The 21,467-nt window shown below is 56.8% G+C and overlaps 3 protein-coding genes across 6 annotated transcripts; 2 read left to right on the top strand and 1 right to left on the bottom strand.

Moving 5' to 3' along the window:
* Window positions 1–26: 26 nt before the first annotated feature.
* LOC147208150 (organic solute transporter subunit beta) lies at window positions 27–2,674 on the top strand. The gene is made up of 5 exons (XM_086108047.1): window positions 27–177; window positions 812–856; window positions 1,455–1,562; window positions 1,771–1,861; window positions 1,940–2,674. Exons 2-5 carry the CDS (start codon window positions 814–816, stop codon window positions 2,283–2,285), a joined length of 588 nt encoding a protein of 195 aa, XP_085964173.1. The 5' UTR covers window positions 27–177; window positions 812–813; the 3' UTR covers window positions 2,286–2,674.
* A 151-nt stretch (window positions 2,675–2,825) lies between these two features.
* mtfmt (mitochondrial methionyl-tRNA formyltransferase) lies at window positions 2,826–7,904 on the top strand. 4 transcript variants are annotated; one of them, XM_086108021.1, is made up of 9 exons: window positions 2,826–3,295; window positions 4,045–4,242; window positions 4,621–4,743; window positions 4,833–4,935; window positions 5,039–5,114; window positions 5,177–5,268; window positions 6,645–6,723; window positions 6,809–6,882; window positions 7,372–7,725. In XM_086108021.1, the coding sequence occupies exons 1-9, from the start codon at window positions 3,072–3,074 to the stop codon at window positions 7,579–7,581; spliced, it is 1,179 nt and encodes a 392-aa protein (XP_085964147.1). In that variant the 5' UTR covers window positions 2,826–3,071; the 3' UTR covers window positions 7,582–7,725. The 4 variants fall into 4 exon arrangements, with proteins under 4 accessions (XP_085964147.1, XP_085964145.1, XP_085964144.1 ...); XM_086108019.1 differs by having other exon boundaries at window positions 5,036–5,114; XM_086108018.1 differs by having other exon boundaries at window positions 6,645–6,882; window positions 7,372–7,904.
* Window positions 7,805–19,231, bottom strand: LOC147208148 (plakophilin-3-like). The gene is made up of 13 exons (XM_086107995.1): window positions 18,859–19,231; window positions 15,199–15,275; window positions 14,037–14,578; window positions 13,809–13,932; window positions 13,526–13,730; window positions 13,293–13,452; window positions 13,120–13,228; window positions 12,882–13,046; window positions 12,124–12,309; window positions 11,896–12,049; window positions 11,074–11,269; window positions 9,936–10,023; window positions 7,805–8,837 (listed from the first exon to the last, which is right to left on the bottom strand). The coding sequence occupies exons 1-13, from the start codon at window positions 19,085–19,087 to the stop codon at window positions 8,796–8,798; spliced, it is 2,277 nt and encodes a 758-aa protein (XP_085964121.1). The 5' UTR covers window positions 19,088–19,231; the 3' UTR covers window positions 7,805–8,795.
* Window positions 19,232–21,467: the final 2,236 nt, after the last annotated feature.

Genomic DNA, 21,467 nt, shown 5'->3' with positions numbered 1-21,467 from the left:
CGTTTGACCGCCGAGTCACAGCCTCACACACAAACGGCACCTGTGTAAACAGTAACCACACGCACGCACAAGCTTCGAACTTTGTTACCGTGATGGTCGAGTCCAACTAAAAAAAAAAAAAAAAAGTAGTCAAACTTTCACTTGTCTTGGACTGGACACGGGAGGAACAACATCACAGTGAGTTCACTTATTTATTCTGAAAAATGTGACTTTTCGACGTCACCTGTTATCACGTACGCAATGAAAAGGCATCGACTGCTGCGTGGGTTGAATCTGACGGACGAGGACCTAGAAAGTGCAAATGCAGCGCATGCGTTCATTCAGCTGTGATTTGAAGTCATGTAAATATGTATTCCACATTGAAGAAATGAAAGCCGGTATTTGTAGCTCAAATAAATTTCAGAATGTGTCAAAAGTCAATTTGAGTTAAAACGGTCAGATTTGACTGGGTTGACGTTCAAGCAGATTGTTTTTTTTTTTTTTTTTCTGACGAACAAGACACTTCTCCTTTTATTGACGTGATCTCCTGTTTGTCATTCGTATCGTTGTTTTATGAGAGACTAAACATGGTCTATTTTGTACTTAAGTCAAGTACAACTTGAGACAACAAAATGGCAAATATTAGCAGGGGGTATTTTTTTCCAATTTTCTTTTCTGGGTGTGTGAGGAATGACCCCCGTACACGCTCGGCGCTCGTTTGCCGTTGTGGTGGCTGTCGCGGGTCACAATGCCCCACTTGTTAAGATAAGGGGCCCGATAAGAATCGTCAAATAGAAAAATGTGTGACCCGACGACGTCTTGTGCCTTGCAGGCATGGTTGGTGGCTGCTCGCTTCTCTTCATCCTCCTCCTCTCAGGTAAAACAAAACCACGCGCCATTATTATTATGATGGAGCGGCGACATATTGCCACCGCTCCGACCACGTCGGCACGGTGTGTCGTATGACGTCATCAGGATGTGACGATGTTAGCGGCGTGTCCTTGATGACGTGGCCCCCGACGCCCGCCGGGAGGCGAGGCTTTCCTTCTCCGCTAACCCGCGCTGGTCGGCCGCGTCGGCGCAAAGTCGCTCACCGCCGCCAGGCGGCGACTCACGCCCGCCAAAGGCGCAGGCAGCAACGAACCGCACTGGTCAAAATGAAGAAGACCTCTGCTAAAACGTCAGACGCGGATAGCGGGGAGAACGAATGGACGGGGGAGCCGACCGAGGCGTCGCTGTATTTAAAAGCGAATGAATGAACGGGTTGTTGAATAGAAGGATGAGTGGTCACCGCGAGAGTAAAGTTATCCTTCGCTGGCCAACGCGATGTTGGCTTCGGCGCGATCTCGGATCGTTCAAACCACGAAAAGCTGTCGGAACAACGTATGTCGTTGGCACGGTAGCTGCCACCCGATTGTCCAAATGACGCAGGCGCGCTATCATTGCTGAGGATTGACCTTTGACGTTGCTTTCAGGGTTGAGTCGAGCGTCGCCGCACGACGAGCGCTCGTCGGCGGAGAAGAAGGTGACCGTGACGGATGAACAGAGAGAATACCTGCGATGGCTCTATCGCATCGAAGATCGTAAGAACCGTCGGTCATTATGAACAAAGAAATGCAAGCGGGATTTTTATTCCCGCAGTTGTTACAGATCAGACAAATGCAAGGCCAATTCGGAAAACAAAATCTGACCTTTCGATGGAAAAAGGTCATTCCAAGATGTCATTTTAGAGCAAAAGCAGAACGGACCCGAAGTCCCAAATGTTCACGCACACTCTCAAATCGATTCCAGCGACCGTGTGGAAGTTTGTGCTGTTGGGTTTGGCCTTTGTCTGCCTTCTGGTCGGCTTTCTCCTGCTGGGAATGGGCGCCATGGCTAGCAGGTGTGCGCTCGTGCTCACGGAAGGCAAACGCAAACAAAGTAGCCTTGCAAACTTAACGCCGCAGATGCGCGTGCTCAGGAACAGGAGGAAGATCGCCAAGTACAAGGCGGCCGCCGTCGCCGCCCACGAAGACGAGACGTGGCCGGGAGGCCGGGACGGCGCCCTCGCCTGCGGCACGCCGTCGCCCCGGAGCCCGACGCGGCGGGGGCCTCCGCCCTGCAACGGCGACACCGGCGACGTGAAAGCGGCGAGCGTCGTGGTGACGTGGAAGGACGGAAACACTTCCTGCCTGTACCCTGAGAGCGAGGCCCACGTCGAGGCCGAGGTCGGGCCGCCCCTGCCGGACGACGACGACTACCGAGTCCGGCGGGAAGCCCAAGCCCAAGACGAAGAGGACGAGGTCAAGAATGGAGGAGACAGATGAACGCAAACCACAACATCGACCTTTTACTTGAGTTCCTTTTAAGCAGGTGTGCATTCACATTCACCGACAGGATGATGATGATGATGACGACGACCAAGATGATTATGTGACCGCAATCATGAAAAGTCAAAGGAAAATCGGCTCCATGACTCAATCGAATATCGTGCAAATCATGCGGTACAAAAGATAAAACGGTTGCGGTTTGTTTCTGCGCGTGCTTGTGAGTGAATCCCTTTCTCCTCACCAGGGCGCTGGAGCCTATCCAAGCCGTCTTTGAGCAGTAGGCGGGGGGCACCCTCAACTGGGGGCCTCCTCGTCATTTATTGGATAAAACATGAAAATAAACACCCTCCACGCAGGCTTTGGTAATGCACGGCATTGTAAAATTGCCACTTCGAGTCGCTGTTTTTTGTTTGTTTTTTACAGATGTCGGTGGCGCAAAAAAGAGAGACCGTATGATCGTTAAGATGCAGATGAGATATCCGATTGAAATTTTTGTCGATGAATCCAATGCGTAAATGAATGGCAATGCCGTTGAAAGGAGTGGGAAGGAGGAAAAGTCAAGGACGTTTTTTTGTGTAGTGTGAGCGCAAATCCGCATGGGGCCGCCGAATTCAGCTAAATCCGCCGACGAAGAAGAAAAAAACCCGGAAGTATGTTTGTAAACATGGCGGCGTCCGTGTCAGTCTCGGGTCTCGTCCAACTTCTGTCTTAACCTTCTCGACACCCCCGCCGCCCCAGTAAGAGAATCGACTAGGATTTCGTCTTTCGGGGCCACATGTGAGCATGCGGAGCGGTGGCGGGACGGCTGGGGCCACGCTGGCTGTCCTCCGCCTCCTCCGGCCCGACGGCGGCGGTTGGACGTCCGTGGGGCGAAAAACCGAGACCCCGTGGCCGCCGCCGCGGGGCCCGCGCAGGAGCCTGTGCTCGTCCGGCCCCCCCTGGAGGCTCCTGTTCTTCGGCTCGGATCACTTCGCCGTGGAGTCTCTCAAGGTCCTCGCGGCAGACAGGTCAGGGAAAGTCCACACGCGGTATATTCGGTGTTCCCTCAATTGTCGCGGTTCATGGGGACCGAGACCCTGTCGCGATAAGTGAAAAACCGCGATGGAGCCTTGGCTCACACCCCCCCCCCCCCGTGGAATTGTTGTGTCCGTGTATGTGGGTAGAGTGCCAGCATGTTTAAAATATGTCAACAATATTTATACTTTAAATATTTGAGACAGAGACTACAGCGGTTTCACATATCGACTTGAATCGTTCATGATTAAAACCTTATACAGCAATTGACATTCATCAGCATCGCCCTCTGAGAGAGACGAGACTCGCGTTGCTCTTTCTCTACGCTCTGACAGCGTAGCCGCCGTTAGCCTCTAGCTAGCTGCCGGCCAGCTATCCCCGCGCAGCCGATCAAGAGAGACGTGTTGTTTGTTTTTTTTTTTTCCCCGACCGGCCCAATTCCCAGACCGCGCACGTAGCAAACACAACGGCATGACAAAACGCCGATCAGAGAGTCGGCCACCTGACGAGACGCGAGGGAAGGTGCGAAGATGGGCAGCCAATCGGCTCATGGGATAAATCCACTTGCGCCGTCATCGCTCCAAGTTGCACCAGGAACCAATCGTGAATGAAATGACCAATCATAAATCCCGAAATGAAGCGCGATGCAGCGAGGGATCGCCGTATAGACGCTTTTGATAAGATGAACGGCGATGGATTCTCGGGAGCAGCCGCGTTCTCACGCTCGCGGGCTCTGTGTCAGGAACGGCGCGGGCGGCGCCGTGTCATCGCTGGAGGTGGCGACGCTGAGCGCCGACGTTCCGGTGGCGGACTTTGCCCGGCGCGAGCGTCTGCCGCTGCACCGGTGGCCGCCGCGAGACGTGGAGGGACGCTTTGACGTGGGCGTGGTCGTGTCCTTCGGTTGTTTGCTCCGCCAAAGACTCATCGCCAAGTTTCCCCGGTGAGCGAGGTCGCCATTCGAGTTTATTTTGTGCCGACGGACGAGCCCGCCGTCGTCGTTCCACGAGCGATGACGGCCGGTCGAAGCGCTCTGCCGCCATCTTGTGGGAGCCGTAAGCAACGACGGGCCCTTTTTCCGACTTCCGTCACGCTCCGCGCCATGCTGTCAGTCTTATCCATGCTCGCTTTACTACAAGTACGGCGCCGCGCGTTCGATCGTCTCGGCGACCGACGGCGCGGGTCCTATTGCGTTGCCTTGTCGGGTTTCGCACCTTCGATCGTCGAGCCGTCTTCGCGATCGACGTCAAAGCGGAACGAATGTACGGAGTCACGTCGCGATGCGGTCACGGCGTGTTTTTCTTTTGCTCTCTGCGTCAAGCGGGATCCTGAACGTGCACCCCAGCCTTCTCCCTCGCTGGCGCGGTCCCGCGCCGATCTTCCACACCGTCCTCAACGGAGACGCCGTGACGGGCGTGAGCGTCATGCAGATACGAGCTCACGGGTAAGCGGGAAGCGGGGCCGACTCGGGATGGGCGCGGAGCCGTCCGTTTGCCGGCGGGCGCCTTGAGGGTCGCCGGGCCTCGCTTGCAGGTTCGACGCGGGTCCCATCCTGAACCAGGCCGTCCACCCGGTGCCCGAGAGCAGCACCGCGGACGAGCTGGCTGACGTCCTCGCCGCCAAAGGGGCTCGGCTGGTCGGTCGCACCTCCAAAGCACTCTCTCGTTTTCTTTTTGTCCCCCGCGGCGCGGCGATCGCACCGAGTGATTCCGTCCGCCCCTTTTTTCCCGCAAAAGCAGCTCCTGGACACCCTGCGGAAGTTGCCCCGCAAGATGGCCGATAAGCGGGAGCAGAGCCCGGCCGGCGTCACTTTCGGTATGAGCCGCTCCCCGTCGGCTCGCCCGACGAAGGACTGACGTTTGCCGTGCTCCCGACAGCCCCGAAGATCGGCGCCTCCATGAGTTGGATCGTGTGGGAGGAGCACACGTGCCAACACATCGACCGCCTCCACCGAGCCATCGGATCGCGGGTGAGCCGCCGCCGCCGCCGCCCTCTTGCGGCCCACGCCGGGTCTGCTCGCCATTAAGATATCCTTTATTTGTCCCGCACTGGGGACATTTACAGCCTACAGCAGCTAGAATGTGGGTAGAAAGAAGAAAAAACAAACACCGTTCAATTAAGTGCAATATAAATACAAAATTGATCAATCGCAGCGCCATTATTTATTTATTTATTATTATTTATTATTTGCTTGACGCCTCGTCGGAGCTCGCGGATTCCCCAAAAATCTTTTAAATAAGAAAGATTTCTTTTAAAAACAATTCACCACTTGTTTTTTTTTGGAAACCCTCTTTCACTTGTCTTTTGAAATCATGTTTATGTCATCCACTTTGGGGAAACAAAATCTTCGTAACACACATTGGGATGAAAAATCTGTTTTGCAAGCGCTACATCGATAAAGGTGCAGCCTATATTTTCTTGCATATCTCTTCATTTTAAAAGGTGTTTTTTTTTTTGTTTTGTTCTTGTTTTTCCCCCCAAAAATATTTTTTCTTCGTGATCATACCTCTGGAATTTTGCTCAAGTGAATGATGTTTTTAAATATAATTTTCGTGTTTTCATAATGATTTTAGTTTTTTTACTGTATATTCAAATTATTTGAATGAACAGATATTTTAAAAAAAAATCATCATCACCTTTTTAAGATTTCGAGCCCGGTCTTCACAGCATTTCCAAAATGATTTGCTGGAATCATGCGGTTTAAAAAAAAAAATCGACATTTTGTCATCCGGGCGGCACGCCGGGCAAGCGGCGAGCGCTTCGGCCTGGCCGCACGGAGTTGCGGGGTTCCGATCCGCGCTGCGGCCTTCGCAGCTGGAGGTTGCGCTTCCCCCCCTCGCTTGGCGTGGCGCTTCTCCGGCCACTTGGGCTTCCTCCCACGTTGCAAATAAAAGCACGCGCGGCAGGTTCACGAAACGCGCCGTGCCATTGTGAGTACGAAGGCTCGTTCTTGTCGATGTGCGCCCCGCGATTGGCGTTTTCGGGTGGCCCCCGCCGACTGACCCGAGAGCCTCCGGCACGCTCGTGACCTGCCTAAGGAGAAGCGGATCAGAAATTGGATGGCCAGAGACTTTGTCTCCCTTTTTTTTTTTTTTTTAATTGTCTTGTACTTAAACATATTTTTAAAAAATCTGTCGAGAGACTAATCACCGCAGTGAAACAAAAGTCTCATTTTCCATCATGCTTGGCTTTTTTTGAAAATCTATTTCTCACCTTTTTGAGGAATCATCCATCCAAGCCGCTTCTTCTCAGGAGGGTGGCGTGCATGAAGGACAAGACTATTTTTTTGGGGGGGGGGGGGGGGGCCTTCGGAGCCCACCGCTGATGGCTTTTGTCCCTGTGCAGTTTCCTCTGAGGACCACGTGGATGGGCGACACCATCAAGCTGGCGGACTTTGCCGGGAGGTGTCGCATCGCCTTCGCAGGCCAGTCTCGCCGCCGTCTTTTGCGCCGCTCCAGCCTCGGCCCCCGTCGGGACATTGGAGTTGTGCTTTTCGTTGGGTTTTTCAGACGCGGGCGCGGAGCCGACGCCCGGATCGGTCAGCTTTCACAAGGAGTCCGACACGCTGGCCGTCCGCTGCAAGGTTGTTTTGCTTTCCCCGAATCATCGCCGGCGGTCGACTCGCTCGCTCGGCAGTCTTACCGTCTCGTCAAATGTCAGCATTTCATTTGTCCGGGGGGGTTCCTTTGATTTCCGTTGGCAAAATAATAGAGGAGTGAGCCGCGACGCCCGTTTCCATCATTGGCACCTTTGCGCGAGTTGACTTTTTTTGCTCGACGTTTTTATTCCCGCCCTCTTGGCAAATGTCAGAAATCACCGTGGTCCAAAGTCTTCCGCGACTTCATCTCGGTTGGCCGACGGGACGACATTGATCCATTTCCATTCGACAAGATGGCCGCCGCCTCCGCGGGGGGGGGGGCCAGAAATGGGCAGAATTTGGTCTCCCGAGACGCTCGGGCCACGTCCGGCCGCCTTGTAAAATGTCCACGTTAGAAGCGGGATTTTAGCTGCCGACCTTTTCTCGTCTGAATTTCTTTGCTCCCGCGTGACGAGCGTCGCGCTTGTTTTCCAGGACGGCTGGGTGGGCTTCAAGGCGGTGATCCTGAAGAAGCGCCTGACGGCGGCCGACTTTTACAACGGTTACTTGCACCGGGTACTGAGGCCGGGCGGCGCCGCCGCGTTCGTCAGTCCGCCGGGGGGCGGGAAGGCGTCGGTTGGCGAGCCGCCTCACACCCACCCCGCCGAAAAGACGACGGCCGAGCAACGTCGGCGACGCAAGTGACTGAAAGAGGGGCGAGAAAGCCACCCGGCCGACGCGTCTTTGGCAACGCGCCAATCGGAGCGCGTGAGGAATCGAGGAGCGGGCGAGGCCTGGCGTTCTCCGCCCGTTTGGACGAGCGCGCCGCCCGGCGGAGTCGAACCGACCCCGGGTTCACCGGAGCCCAGCTCATCCTTTTCCGGGCGTCGTTTCGCGTATGACAACATTTTGGAAGGCTTCTCACAGCGAATGTTTTATTTTTTATTTGTGGTCGTGTCAATATGCGTTACATCCGATAAACACAAATGAAAGTTAATTTGATTAATGGATTAAAAATAACACAAGTTCTCAGTCTTCTGATCAATTCACGCAAGAAACCATTTGAGCCGAGGGCGCCGAGTCGACACGGTTTTGGAGTCGGGGTCCCTGAACGCGGCATGACGCCGGACCGTTTCATTCCCGCCGAGCGGTCGTTCGCTCGTGACGCGCTTGCCTTAGTTACCGTGGTGATCGCCATCAATCAGAAGAGCAAACGAGTTCCGGTTTGATGGATGGCGAAAGCAAAAAAAAAATCCCTCCCTGTCATCTTGTAAAATGTCAGCACGTTTCATGAGTGACGTTCACTGCCACCAGGGGGCCACCGAACACTTTTCCCCCCCCACTCTCATCTTTCATCATCGCCATCTTGTAAAAATCAACTCGAGTATAAATTGTTAGCTAGGATGAAAACCGTCTCGAGGCGGCTTGATATTTTTCAAAATCGTCAAAAAAACAAACAAATGTTCCACGTTCATGTTTCGGACCCAATTCCATTCCCGCCATCTTGTCGAATGTCAACAGTTTGAAGGCGCGACGTTCATTGACCTTCGTCACAAAGCGCTTCCTACTCCAGTATTTCCCTTCTTAACTCGCCGAACGTGTGATCCGCCTCTCTTTCACCTTCAGAAACGCTTCCGAGTCGTGTAAGTGGTTAAAACGGTGAGTGAACAACAAGATCGAACGCGAACGATGATGTTTTCATTTCACCAAAAAAATGAATCATCATCTTAGTTTAGAAAGTGGTAGTAAAAAAAATGTTTTAGTGATGAGTGAGTGTTGTCATGGAAACGAGGAAGCAGTTTAACCGGATGGTCTGGGCCGAGCCCCCGGGCGGGCACTTCCTGTTCCCGTTTCGCCCACGTTAGCTACGGTTAGCTGGCTAGCCCACTTCCGGTTGAGGGAAGTCCGTCTTGGTGCTTTCAGACGCTGGCGTCGGCAAAATCTCGACGCGCGAATCCTTTCTGAAAGACAACAAGACCAAACCGAGTTTTAAACGGCGGAATGAGTGCGATAAAAAAAAAAAGCCCCCCAGCCCAATTGTTCAATCAAGATTTTTATTTTAAAAAGAGCGTGGTTTCGGTTTGCCAACAGCCTTCTGGAACAGATTATGCTCAAAAACCAAAGTATGACTGTACCATTCCCAAGTCCACTAAAATGAAGCATTCCCCCCCCCCCAAATTAAACTGACCAACCGTCTGGAACCCCCCCCCCCCCCCAAACGATATGAGCTCATTTGAAAAGCTAACGTCCAAACAAATGAAAAACCAACTCGAATGAAAAATCCCAAACTTTAGAAGCCCGATAAACACACTTTGGACACGAGCGCGCATTTCGACGAACTCACACGACGCCCCCCCCCACCCCGCCCCTACACACACCCCCGCCCCCGAAAAGAGGCGTTGCACTGGCGTCCCAATAAAAGTTGAGCTACGGCCCGCTTGAATGCGGCCATTCACCGCGCAAATAAAGAAGGGCAGGGGGCGGGGATGGGGGGGGGGCGACAAAGCGCCCCAGCAGCGGCGGGATCGAGCACAGGCGCGAGCTTTCGGCTTTCTTTTCTTCGCGCGCTTGTTCGGAAGACAAAAGACGAGCGCCGAGAGCGACGACCTGCCGACCGGCACCACTGAGACAAGGGAGGGGAGGGGGGGGGGGGCTCAGGGTAACAGCGGCGCGCGTGCGTGCGTGCTGTTGCCGATAGGGGTCGTCACCGCGGCAACCAGATGTCCACAGCGCTCTTGTTCTCTCACAAAGCTTCATTCTGGAGAATTCCTCCTAAATCACGGCTACGACTTTCGCAGACAACACCAGAGCCTTTGACGGCGCCCCCCCCACCTCCTCACGTGCTGCGTAGGCCCCCCCCCTTCGATGCTGACTTTTTGCGCTTCAAACGCTCGTTCGAAACTTTCAACCCTGGCTTGTAAGACTCCCAAGCTGCATTTCAAACCCGAGCCGTGTTTTGCAAGGCCACTTTGGAATCGTTACCCCCGATGAAAGAATAACAACTTGAAACCCTCCCACCCTGACGGTGTTGTGCCGGGGGGGGGGGGGCGCGGTCTCACCAGTTTGTAGTCTTTGTGCAGTTTGCTGTACTGGAACATGTTGCAGAGGACGGTGGACGCGGCTCTGGCGGCTTGCAGACCTGCGGAGCTGCGGCGCAGGGCGACAAAGCGTGAGAAGCGGCCCGCGGAAGCCGCGGGACATTCCAAAGCCGCTCCGGCGAGAAGCCCGGCACCAAACGCTCATTCGCCACAATTACGCTCCGAGTCATTAAGGTGCCCCCGCAACGTGGCCCCCACCTTGCTCTTTTTCCATACTGTACGGGGCCAAGTCGGAATTGCAAGGGTGTCCAAGTGAAAAGAAACGCCGTCTTGCAAAAGTGGCAAGGGACGGGGGGGTGGGGGGGGGGTGCTGTCACAAACCCCACCAAATGTCCACGATGGCAAAGACTCGCCGCCAAAGGTTTCAGAAACGAGGCTTCAGAACGGCGCAAAATGACATCGACGTTCGGGGATGACGCCCCCCCCCGCCCCCCCCCCCCCGGCCGGCTCACCAGATGCGGGGCCCAAATAGGCTGGGGAACACAAACCCGGCAGGTCGCAGGTGCGCTCAAGTTCTGAGAGAGTGGGCCGAGGGCCACTCGTGCAGGAACCCCCCCCCCCCCCCCCCCCGTTCAAGGCTAGATTTTCACAACGCAAACCTCGGTTTTCGACCGAAAATTTCGTGTGTTTTTTTTAATGCCTCGGATGACGAGCAAATTTCGGTTCTCGAACAAACGGAGCGCACTTGAACGCACCATTTGACTCCCCTCGCCTTCCTTACACGAGGAAGTGACGCTTCCTCGTCTCGCTTTCCATTGTGAGCGGACGTGTTCGATAAACATTTTTATTTTAAAAAGAGCCTGGTTTCGGTTTTCCAACAGCCTTCCGGAAGGGATTATGGAGAAAAAGCGAGGTTTGACCGTACTTCTTCCGGATCGGCTGTCACTTCTCTCGAAGGGCGTCAACCTCGGATTTCGCTCGTGCGCGTTTGTTTGAAGCTTCTTCGCGGTCGCCGTCACATGGCGCAGGAGCCCGTCGACGGCATTCGGCGCGCCGGCGGAACTTGACCGCCGTCGGTTTAGCGCCGACGTGGGTCTTTGTACGTTTCGGGGGGGGGGGGGGGTGTTTGAAAAGGTCGCAACGGGTCGCCGCCGCCTACCTGTTGTCGTGCGACGTCTTGATGCCCACCAGCTTGGGCAGGCCGTTGAAGTAGGAGATGTCGCGGGCCGCCAGGGAGCTGCGGGCCACCAGGTGGTTGAGGGCGCCGCAGATGTTGACCACCACCTCGCCGGACGGCGTCTTCTGAAGGCCGTCGGCGGGCAGCTTGCGCACCAGCACGTTCACCGCGCTCTTGGCTGCAACGGCACAAACACCGGGCCCCGTCGCCGTTCGCTCGTCGCGCCTCAAATGCCAGAACGCCGACGCCGGAGGGCAAAGGGGGGACCTCGTTTGGGCCCCCCTTAACTTTCCGGGGGGGCGCAAATGAGGCGAGTGGCCTAAAATGGCCGATGACGGCCGGGGCTCCGCCCACTTCTGAGTTGAATCCGTCAAAGTGGTGCGAGGCGTTTTCATTTCAGTTTTGTTTTGTTTTTTTGGGGGGGGGGGGGCATTTGCTGAGTTGTTTTGACTTCTATCTTTTAGGTGAGACAAAAAAAAAAAAGGTCGGCAAAACTTCCAATATTTGGTTGAATTGCCCATCTGAAAATGTTATCGAAGTTTGTTGCCTTGAAGTTTTGAGTTGGCCCAACTTATTTATTTATTTTTTAACAGCCCCCCTTCCAAAGAAAGCGGCCGTCTTCGGGGAGCCTTTTCGCCGCGCTCGTCGGTTAAACGTCGCGTTTGTTTGCCAAAGTGGCGTTCGGGGCTACATTTCCGGGGGTTGTGCCGGGGACCCCCCACGGAACCCGCAAACGGTCGCCGAGTTCGGGCCCCCCCTCAAACGGAGGACTCGCAGAGAGGCGAGTCGCGGCGCGCGACTGACCGACAAGGTCCTTGTCGTGCGCGTGCCTGGCCAGGTTTCTCAGCAGGGCGGTGAGCGCTCGCAGCTCGGCCTCGTCGGCGCCGTCCAGCAGGTCCAGCAGGGTGGGCAGCATCCTCTCCTGCTCCAGGACCACCGCGCTGAGCACCGCCGACCACTGAGGGCGAGCGACGGGACGCTCGGTCAAAGCCGGCCGGCGGCCGTTGGGCCCTCGGGACGGTTCGGGCCTACCGCGGCGTCTCCGGCGGTGAGGTTCTGCAGAGCCCCGACGGCCGCCTCCCCGGCGGCGCGGCCGCTCTCGCCGCTCCGGAGGACCCGCTTGTACAGCGCCACCACCCGCGGGTGCCACAGCCAATCGGCGCCGCGCGCTTCTCGCGACGCCTCCGACATGATGGCCAGGCTCTGCCGCCGCTGATGCTGCGAAGCGCAAAAAGACGCCGCGCGCGTCAGCGGCCGCCCCCGGGGCGGGTCATTCGCGGTTGAAGTGAAGGAAAACGCCGTTCCCTCGCTCCGGCGCCCCCCCCCCCCCCGCGCAGCGCTTCGTTCTACCGGGGGGCAAACGGACCGACGGAAAGGGGAGTTTCGCAACCGAGCGGCTCGCTAAGCGGCAGGAATAGTTGCCGTTCTTCGCAGAGGATCAAGAAGACGGCCGCGAGTATTCTTCTGAGGCGGATCGTCCGTCTACGCGCCTTTTTGTCTTGAAAGTAAATATCCGTTGTAAGTCCCGCGACCATGTGGCCGGTCGCTCCGTTCGCCCGTCTTTGGCCATTTGTGCGGGGGCGTGCCTCGACCGGCGACCGGTTGCTCGAAAAGGAACGGGCGGACGGTGAGAGGAAGGGCGTCGCCGTTCACGGCTGAGGCCCGCTATTGTCGCGAGTCATCGGAGCCTCGCCGGCCCGACTTGTTCTCGCCGAACCCGATCCTTGTTCATGAAGGGGGGGGGCCTCAAGCAAACAGCCGGCGCCTGTCCGGGACTCGGGCGGCCTCACCTCGGCGTTCTTCTTGCCGTACGCGGCGAAGCAGCCGACGGCCTTGGCGTCCGCGGGGGCGGAGCCTCTGCCGGGACCCTCCAGCCGGAGTCGCACCGAGCGGGGCAGCTCCGAGTACAGCTGGTAGGACAGATTCCTCAGCACGCACACCGAGTTCTCCAGACCCTGAAGGGCAGCCGCCGCGCGAAGATGAAGAAGAGGAAGAGGAAGAGGAAGGAGCGTGGGAATCTCGCGTTACCTTGTCATCGGCGTCGACTTCCTGCTGGATGTAAGACACCAGCGAGTCCACCAGACCCGACGTGTCCCTCATCTTCTCTCGCGCCCTCCGGTTGACCGAGCTCAGGTTTCTACGCGACAGAGAGTTGGCCGGACGCTGCGCAACGGACACGCGGGAGGGCTCGACGGCCGCACCTGAGGCATCCGGTGGCGTTGTTGAAGACGTCTCTCTCGGAGGGGCCGAGCGGGAGGCCGGCGCAGAGGGGGACGAGGACTCGGGCGCTGAGCTCCGACAAGGCCTCCCCGCACAGCTTCTCCTTCAGGTTGTCTCTGGACGACAGATTCCACAGCACGCCTGCCGGCGGGAGGGGGGCGCGCTTCAGCACGACGCCGACTCTCTACCCGTCCCCCTCCCCATTTTCAAGGACCTGTGATGTTCTTGCGGAGCTCCTCGTCCGCTTCGCCCAAGACGGCGACGAGGCGCGCCACCCCGCCGGCGTCGACCAGCGCCGCCTTGTTGTCGGCGTTGTCGTAGATGAGGTTGCGCGCGGCGCCCGTGGCCATGCGCCGCACCTCCGGGTCGTCGCTGGAGAAAAGCCCAACCAGAGCCGGGATGCCCCGCAGGAGGCGCGCCTGGCGGGACGCCGCGACCGGCGTTGGCGACGCGGCGGTAAAAAAAAAACCACGACGGCGAGTCGGGGGGTCGCCTACCTCCTTTTTGCTCTCGTCGCTGTGGTAAGACCGGTGCTGAAGGTAGGCGGCTCCCAGAATCTGCAGCGCGGCGTCGGGCTCCGACAAATACCCGACGGCGGTGCGCATGTCCAGACCTCGCATCCTACGCACGAGGGCGACACGGCGACGGTCTCCGTCAAAAAGAAGAAGGTCCTTCCGCGGGACGTCACGCCCTCGACGGGAAATGTGGAAAAGCGAGCCGCTCACCCCCCCGGCAGATCGTCGCTGCGAACGGACGCCCCGTCGGCGACGTCCAATCCTTTGCCCGCGCTCCCGACGCTGCGCAGGGACGCCGCCCTCTGCAGGGAGGCCACGTGCCGCGCGGCACTTGGGTAGCCCGGAGCCAGGCCGGGGCGGTGGACGTGCCACTGCGGGGCGCGCTGACCCCCCCAGCCGTCGTGGCCGTAGGCGGCGCCGTGCTGCTGTCGGTTGGCGATGCGGCTGATGGTGCGGTGCGAGGGGCCCCGGTAGGTCGAGTGCGGCGGCATCTCCTCGTCGGGCCAGTAGCCGGCCGGCGGGCCCCGGGGGGCCAGGGTGCCGCTGAGGGTGCGCCTCAGGCCGGGGGGCGGCGGGATCAGGTACTCCAAGGGCGGCGGGGCCCAGCGATCGCTCATCTCGGCCTGGCACAGCGACTTGGCGCGCCGGCCGCCGTGCGTTTGGAAGCCGCTCCGCGCCACGCTGACCCGCACCTTGGACGAGGTCTCCGTCGCCGAGCGGGACGAGAAGCCGCGGGACGGCATCGTGGCCACCTGGGGGGGGCGCCGACGCTCGCGTTATGCCGATCGATTTTCACCACGCGCGCTCTCGCGGGTCAGAGCCCGCGTTGGCAATCTGACGGATGACCCCCCCCCCCGGTCACGACGGGAACGCCGGCCACATTTTCGGGGGGGTTGACCGCCGGCAAATTTAGGCCCAGAGCAAAGCGCTCGGCCCCCATTTTGACTTGCAAAAAGTTCCCCGGTGTCCCGCAAGGCGCTTTCCCACCTCCGGCGTGTTCCTTCTTGCCAGGAAGCGGCGTCCACAAGCAGGAAGCTGACTTTTGGCCTTTGCATTGTCGCTGCGGCCAATCGAAAGCAACGCGTCGACATCCTGCTTGCATCCGCCCCCCCCCCCCCTTTCCCCCTCCCCCGATGTCATTGTTCTCGCTTTAATCGCAGCTGCGGCAAAAACAAAAAGGGCGACGCAGAGTCCTTGGACCGGTGACGGGTTTCGACGCTCTTTGCTTTCCTCTTGGACACGCAGGGCGTGCTCGCTCAGCTTATGAGCTGCTCCTTCAACTATTTGGCCTCTGATTGTTTTTTGTTATGTCACGATGACATCACGGCGTTCAAATCATAGGACGCCGTCGCGCACACCAGTGAGTACTCACCGCTATGGGGCGACTCGGCGTGTGGATCATCGATCTGGAGCTGAAGCCTCTCGCGGTGGGGAGGGTGTACTCGCATGCTGCGCGTGCACACACACACACACGCACACGCACACACACACACACACACACGCGTTCCTTAAATCACCACATTTCAACCTGTTGTGCAACTTTTTGAAGGAAGCGGCCATCAAATTCGAGACGCTTCCTCCGGCGTCTTTTGGGTTTGTGGTTATACTCAAGATAGACACGGCTCCCAAATTTCACGTGGCTTCGTGGAGCCGGCCGGCTTTGGGGGCTGAAATCCAGACTTCATTTGTCTTTGGAGACGTGAGACTTGTTTTTTGTTGCTCTCCCCAATCTCATGTTGCTCAGCGAAATTGGCGGAATCTCCCAAATAATTTGTGAGCGCGGAAGGGCCAGAATGAGTCTAAAATGGCTGCTACCAAACAAAATGTCCAACTTCTCACGTCTTTTGAGGGGTGCCTTTTTGTGTGTGCGTGGTGGTGGTGGGGGGGGGGGCCGCGCCCATGAGGGACGTCGCGCTGCTCACAATGCAGACCCTTGTCTGAGATCTTTTAAGTGATCTTGACAGAGAGGAAGGCCAGCAGCTCCGATGGTCCGTTCCAGCAGGGCGGAAGGAAGGGGCGGGGGCTAAGGGGAGGGTTAGTCAAGGGAGGGGGGGGGGCTTTTAGGGAGGGTCTCCGGGCCGCGTGCCAAGCCGGAGCCTCGCCAGGTCACATGTCGACGCAGGAATGCTCTCGATACAAAGCAAAGCACCGACCGACTGTGCAACAATAGGAGAGAACTGACAATCATTCGAACGCGCGTTCACTTCAAAGGTGGAGGCGGGGGGGGGAGCCCCCGCAGTGTAGCATCTGTGATGTCACGCCGCACCCCGGTCCGGCGCCTGCCTTTTGGCTGACGGTATTCCGCCGCCTTTAAACTGGGAAACGGGACTCCTATGTGAAGGGGAAACGTGGACCCCACCCCCCCGCTCCCCCCCAGCCCTTTCGCCCACTGTGACCTCACAGTCGGGCTCCTTTACACAAACACCTCAGGTTTCCTCACCGGTGACAGCAACAATGTTTGGCTTGCGTTCTTCCAGAGAAGTAGAAAATATTGTTTTGGCCCCAAAGCATCCCTGCCAAAGTTTCTTTTTTTGGGGGGGGGGGGGGTGGAATTTTTGAGCAAGCATATCGGTGTCATTGATATTGAGACAGCAATTAAGCTTTTTTACAAGTACAGAAGAGGAGCTGCGCCACGCAGGCGCAACACGATTGCCAAATGTGGCCGTCAACTCCCCTGCGAGGAGAGCCGGCCGGCCCCCCGGGAGCAGATAAGGAGCGGCGGGAGCTTTGCCGGCAGGTCACCGAAGGTCAACGCAAAGCCAGACGCCGCTTCGGGGAAGAATGTCGGCAGAGCGGCCGAGCCCCGACCTCCGGGGAACCTCTGCCGGTTATTTCCAAGTAAAGGGAGGGAGGGGCAAGGACCGCCGTGCCGCCATTTCACTCCCGCTCTTGCTGATTTATGACGCGGAAGGAGGCGCCGCTCGCTGGAGCCGCAAACCGCTAATTGTCATCTTTTCACAAAGGCCGCCACGCCGGGTCTTGGGGGCGTCCTCCCGCACGCGCCGTCGGGACTTATCGAGACTCTCCTTCTCCTTCTTCTCTGTGAAAATGTCCCTCGGGATCGGCGGACAACCGTTCAAACGGGCCCGCGGTGAACCGACGCGCTCGGCGACGACAAATGCTGCCCAAATGTCCAATTTGGGAGCCTTCACGCCAGGGTTGCGTGACGGCTCTTGAAATACGCCCCAAAATAGGATTGAACCAAAACCTCACAGCTCTTTGTGGCGATCCCCCCCCCCCCCCCGCCGCGCAAAGGTTACCGCAAAGTCCTGCGGCAAAACACGCCAGCGTGAGGAACCGACCGACCGTAAACGGCAACCGCCGGGAGGCCGAGAGGTGCCAAAAGTCAATGCCGATTGCCTCCCGTTGATCGCGGGGGGGAAGACGCGAGGGAGTCGGCGTCCGCCGCCGCCGAAAACATCCTTCAGCTCCGTTCCGTCCTGAACGCCACCCGCTTCCTATCCGGCGGTACGCGTCCACGTCAACATTGGCCAACTGATGAGCTGCCAATCAGCACGGCCCGGCAAAAGCGTCGCGTGACAATGAGCAGACGCGCTCTCGGGCGCTTGGCGTTTTTTTTTTTTTTTTGGGGCTGAGCTCTCTTATCGCACGCAAAAAAACCCGTCTGCGTCCGCTCCTTTTTCCCACCACTGGAAACCATCACAACGCTCCTGAGCTCCTGTCAAGGAACCCCCCCCCCCACATCACCCCACCCCACCCCCACCCGCCAAACTAAAAAAAAAAACGGCCCTCCAAAAGTGAAGATAAGACGAGAAGAAAATGGCCGCCACAGCGAAGGAGTGGCGGGACTTTGCGCGCCGTTTTGACAAACTTGTTTCCAGTCAGCAAATGTTTTCAGCTCGCGGCCTGAGGTCACCATTCCAGGCGACCGCTGCGCCCCCCCCCCCCTTTGTTTCTTATCAGCGTGCTCGTGTTGTTGATATCGAGCCAGTCCTTGGACATGAGCATCATATCTAGCGCCCCCCCCCCTCAAAATAAATAAATAAATAACCAAAAGAATCCCGGCAGAAGGCCGAAAAGCCAACACAGGAGCGGCGTACCAGCGGAAGTGGCAACATCATGGCCACCGGCGGCCGTTTGTCCTGCAAAATGAGGCGCACTCCAGCCGAGCCGATCGCGTTACAACATCCAATGATTAATTCAGCAGCTTTGCTTGCATTGCATTTGCAACGGAACGAAAAATGTTATTCGGCACAATAAAACGCCGCAGCTCGACGACGTGCGGGGCTTTGCTTCTTGCTTTGCTCGAAAGACGTGCACTCGCGTCGATGTCTTGATTGTTGGTCGTGTGAAGTCTCATTCCGAGCCAACTACGGGTCGTCGTATTGGGGTGAATTGAATGAAGCACGTCGCGTCGATTTCAGAGGTGTCAAGTGGCTCTTTTTTTTTTTTTTTTTTGAAAAGCCATTCAAATGAACAAGCTCACGGTGAAATGTACCCGAACCAAATGAAGGCCGTTTTTCAGCATGTTGACACATTCAAAGAATGGCAATTTGTTTCCTGTCATTTATCATTTTTGTACCGATTTTTCCCCCCACCTTAATCGCATTTAACAAGGACAACTCGCGATGTTTTTCATCGCAACGAAGCAAGCGAGGAGATTTGTTGAATTTTTGCATCGATCGAGCAAACGGAGCTTCGGCGAACGCAACAAGTAGGTCGCTTGAACGACCTTTGAGTTTTTTAAGGGGCCCCGTTATATTCGAAAACATTTTGGGGGGAAGGGAATTTAAAAGTGTAAGCAACAATGTGAAAGCGAAGTTGTTGTTGTTGTTGTTGTTTTTTTTTTACTCGTTTGCTGGTTCAAACCAACATGAAAGTAGAAAAGTGTTTTTAACCAACCGAAAAAGCGCCGCGGATTTGTGAAGTTAGCACCAGAAAAGCTTCCGGCGCCATGGAAGGAACTTGGCAGCGGAGCGGGACCGACTCATCGCGCACAGCAACGCAACGCAAACGCCGCCGGAAAGAAAGAGCGGCAGTCGAGAAGGTTTCCTCGGGGGTGGGCGCTCACCTGCCGCCGCTCCGAACGGCGCGTCGTCGTCGTCGGCGTCGGCGTCGGCCAGCCTCCCCAGCGACGGCGACTTCTTCTCGGCCAGGCGCAGGCGAACCTGCTCCTGGACCCTCCGCGCCTTGGCCCCGGCGTCCGAGCAGCGGCCGTCCGAGGGAACCACGTAGGCGGTGCGGGACGAGTTGGGCTGCAGGGCGGACAGGAAGCAGCCGTCGGCCACCGCCGCGCTCATCCTGAGACGGCGAGCGGGCAAAGCGCACGCGACAATCCGGGGCGGGTCGCACCACGGCGGCAAGCCTCACGCGACGGCGGCGGCGGCCACTCGCAATCTGACTGACCGAGGGGGAGGCGCCCCGACGCCGTCCGCGGGCGCGGAGGAAGAGCCCGGAGGGGCGGGGCGAGGCGGACCTGGGCGGGGGTTCGGGCCCGGGCCCGGGCCGGGAGCCGATGAAGCCCGGTCCGCCGGTGTCCACCTGCCGACTGACTGTCGCCTTGTATCCCTTCGTTTGCTGCATTCCCGACCGTCTACTTTATCGGACGCTACTTTTGTCGAGTGTGCTGTCGTGTCGTGGTGGTGTACTTAACTTTGGAGAACTTTAATGCGCTGTCCTCTTTCTTCAGCCTCCCGAACCGTAAAGAGGTCGTGACCCCTTGAATGTGTCTCGGTGGAAATGGCATGGGTATATAGGCACGCGCGCGCACACGTGCGCCCTCAGACACGCATCGGCAATGTCGTCCCCAGAACGGGGTGAAAGGGCGAGCGTCGTTTGGGTTGAGTACAAGGGCGCGACAGGTGGGCGCCTCCGTGCAGCTCGTACGCAAAAGTGCACAACTGCGTGGCCGAATAGCCGCCAAGTGCTGACACGGACCAAACGAGTGACATACACTCACGTGCGATCTCAGGGATGTGGAATCAATGTTCACGTGGCTCCGCCTCCACGTCCGCTTTCCCAAATCCTCTGCGAGGAGGAGCGCCGGGAGATGATGGGGGGGGGGGGGGGGGGGGGGGGGAGACATTCCGGAGCATTGCGCGCGAAGGAGACCTAAAGCGAGAAGCCGATCTCACTTTCTGGAAAACTTTCAATCGATGCGACAGAAAAAAAAAAAGCACAGAGAGCAACACCGGCGCTTTGAGATACGAGCGAGATGCGCGCCCTTTGATTTCTGGCCGCGACTCGCGACGGCAAACTTGACGTACCCGCACCGCAAAACAAAAAGAACTCAATTTGTACAATCGCATGTTTAAAACGAGCCGACAGCTTCCGCTGGCTTAATGCTAACACGACACACGTCGACAAAATCGCAGCAGTCGCTCGGCATGCAGAAACGCTGCAGCTGAGCGTCACGACCCCTTCTTCTTAACAACAACGACAACTCACGTAGAAGTCAAACGTAAGAGTACTCGGGCAACAGTACGGTTCATTCCCAAAATGAGTGAAGTCAATGTAAAGGACCGCCTCTGCTTACAGACCCGTCTTCTTTATCCTCTGCAACAACAACAAAACACAGCCAAAACGAAAAGAAAAGAAAAGAAAGCCCCGATCCTTGCGACTGCAGCCGAGTGACATTCCGGCGGCCCCCCATCTGTCTTTTGGGCCCGAGGCTGTTTTCACCTCGCGTCGGACGTCCGCGCCGACATTCCGATTTGACAACGGACGCGCGGCCCAATGAGTCGGACGAGGTCGAACGAATCCGACGATAATTTGGTTTTCATTTAGAAACCACAAAAATGCCGGATTGGTTTTCGTCTTTTTATTCCGAGAGTCGTTTAAGCGTTCACTTTGTCAAATCCCAGTTTGAACCGTGTTTATTTTCAGAATATTGATTAGTTATTTAAAAATTGTCGCATCCGTAAAATGATTTCTCCCAGATGTTGTATTATACATTCCACAGTGCAGCAATTCATCAGTCGTCTGTAAAATGGTTCCTTTTGAAATATTTTAGTTTCAAATGCGTGAGCCCAGAAGTGAATCAAACAAGAATTTGGAGAGAAGTTTCTTGATGGCACTCCTATTTGTATTTTCTTATTTACAGTCAAGTAACGAATCCATCCGTTCGTCCCCGATGCGCTCTTATTTGATGATACTCTGATTTATATCGCTGTTATTTCCGATTTGATTCTCCGCAGTGTATCGTAAGGGTGACCCAATGAGCTGACCGCAGTCATTTGTTCCATCGTGACGCCCCCCGGCGGTACTTTTGTGAACTGAAGATGTCATCGGCGTCCCTTCCCTTTTCTCGGTCGGATCAGCTGTGTTGGCGAAAACGGGCCCGACTTGGACATCCCCCGGCAACGGCCAGGCACGGCCTCTGCAATCTGGGGCTTTTTTTTTCCCCCAATCATGAACGAAATCCTGATCTCCGATAGTTTTGGACACGATAAAAGGGCGCACGGTCAAGCTAGGCAGTGGCTGATTTCGACCTTTTCTGCCGTAAGAGTCTCTTGGCGCGGCGGTTGACATTTGTCCTGATTGTTCGTCATTCCTCCGCTCAAAGCGACGGTCCCGCTCGTTCCAAGAAAACGACTCGGTCGTCACGACGACGGATCGCAGTCCAAAACCATGGCCACGTTCTCAGAGCAGCCACCGGTGACGCGCTTTCAATTTTGCGCC

The sequence above is a fragment of the Hippocampus guttulatus genome, chromosome 3 (assembly GCF_054856545.1).
Source record: "Hippocampus guttulatus isolate MCC_2025c chromosome 3, RoL_Hgut_1.0, whole genome shotgun sequence".
NCBI classification, from domain to species: Eukaryota; Metazoa; Chordata; class Actinopteri; order Syngnathiformes; family Syngnathidae; genus Hippocampus; species Hippocampus guttulatus.
The sequence above is the reverse complement of the archived record's forward strand: the minus strand, read 5'-3'. Positions and strand labels throughout refer to the sequence as shown.

Bases quoted from the DNA above. Each gene is read 5' to 3' on its own strand.
- LOC147208150 (XM_086108047.1), top strand. From the start codon at position 814: ATGGTTGGTGGCTGCTCGCTTCTCTTCATCCTCCTCCTCTCAG. The intron at 857-1,454 runs GTAAAACAAAAC...CGTTGCTTTCAG, and splicing joins CTTCATCCTCCTCCTCTCAG to GGTTGAGTCGAGCGTCGCCG. The intron at 1,862-1,939 runs GTGTGCGCTCGT...GCGCGTGCTCAG, and splicing joins ATGGGCGCCATGGCTAGCAG to GAACAGGAGGAAGATCGCCA.
- mtfmt (XM_086108017.1), top strand. From the start codon at position 3,072: ATGCGGAGCGGTGGCGGGACGGCTGGGGCCACGCTGGCTGTCCTCCGC. The intron at 4,744-4,832 runs GTAAGCGGGAAG...CCTCGCTTGCAG, and splicing joins ATGCAGATACGAGCTCACGG to GTTCGACGCGGGTCCCATCC. The intron at 4,936-5,035 runs GTCGGTCGCACC...TTCCCGCAAAAG, and splicing joins CCGCCAAAGGGGCTCGGCTG to CAGCTCCTGGACACCCTGCG.
- LOC147208148 (XM_086107995.1), bottom strand. From the start codon at position 19,087: ATGAGCGCGGCGGTGGCCGACGGCTGCTTCCTGTCCGCCCTGCAGCCC. The intron at 11,270-11,895 runs GTCAGTCGCGCG...GTGCCGTTGCAG, and splicing joins GCACGACAAGGACCTTGTCG to CCAAGAGCGCGGTGAACGTG. The intron at 8,838-9,935 runs GTGAGACCGCGC...GTTGTCTTTCAG, and splicing joins TGCACAAAGACTACAAACTG to AAAGGATTCGCGCGTCGAGA.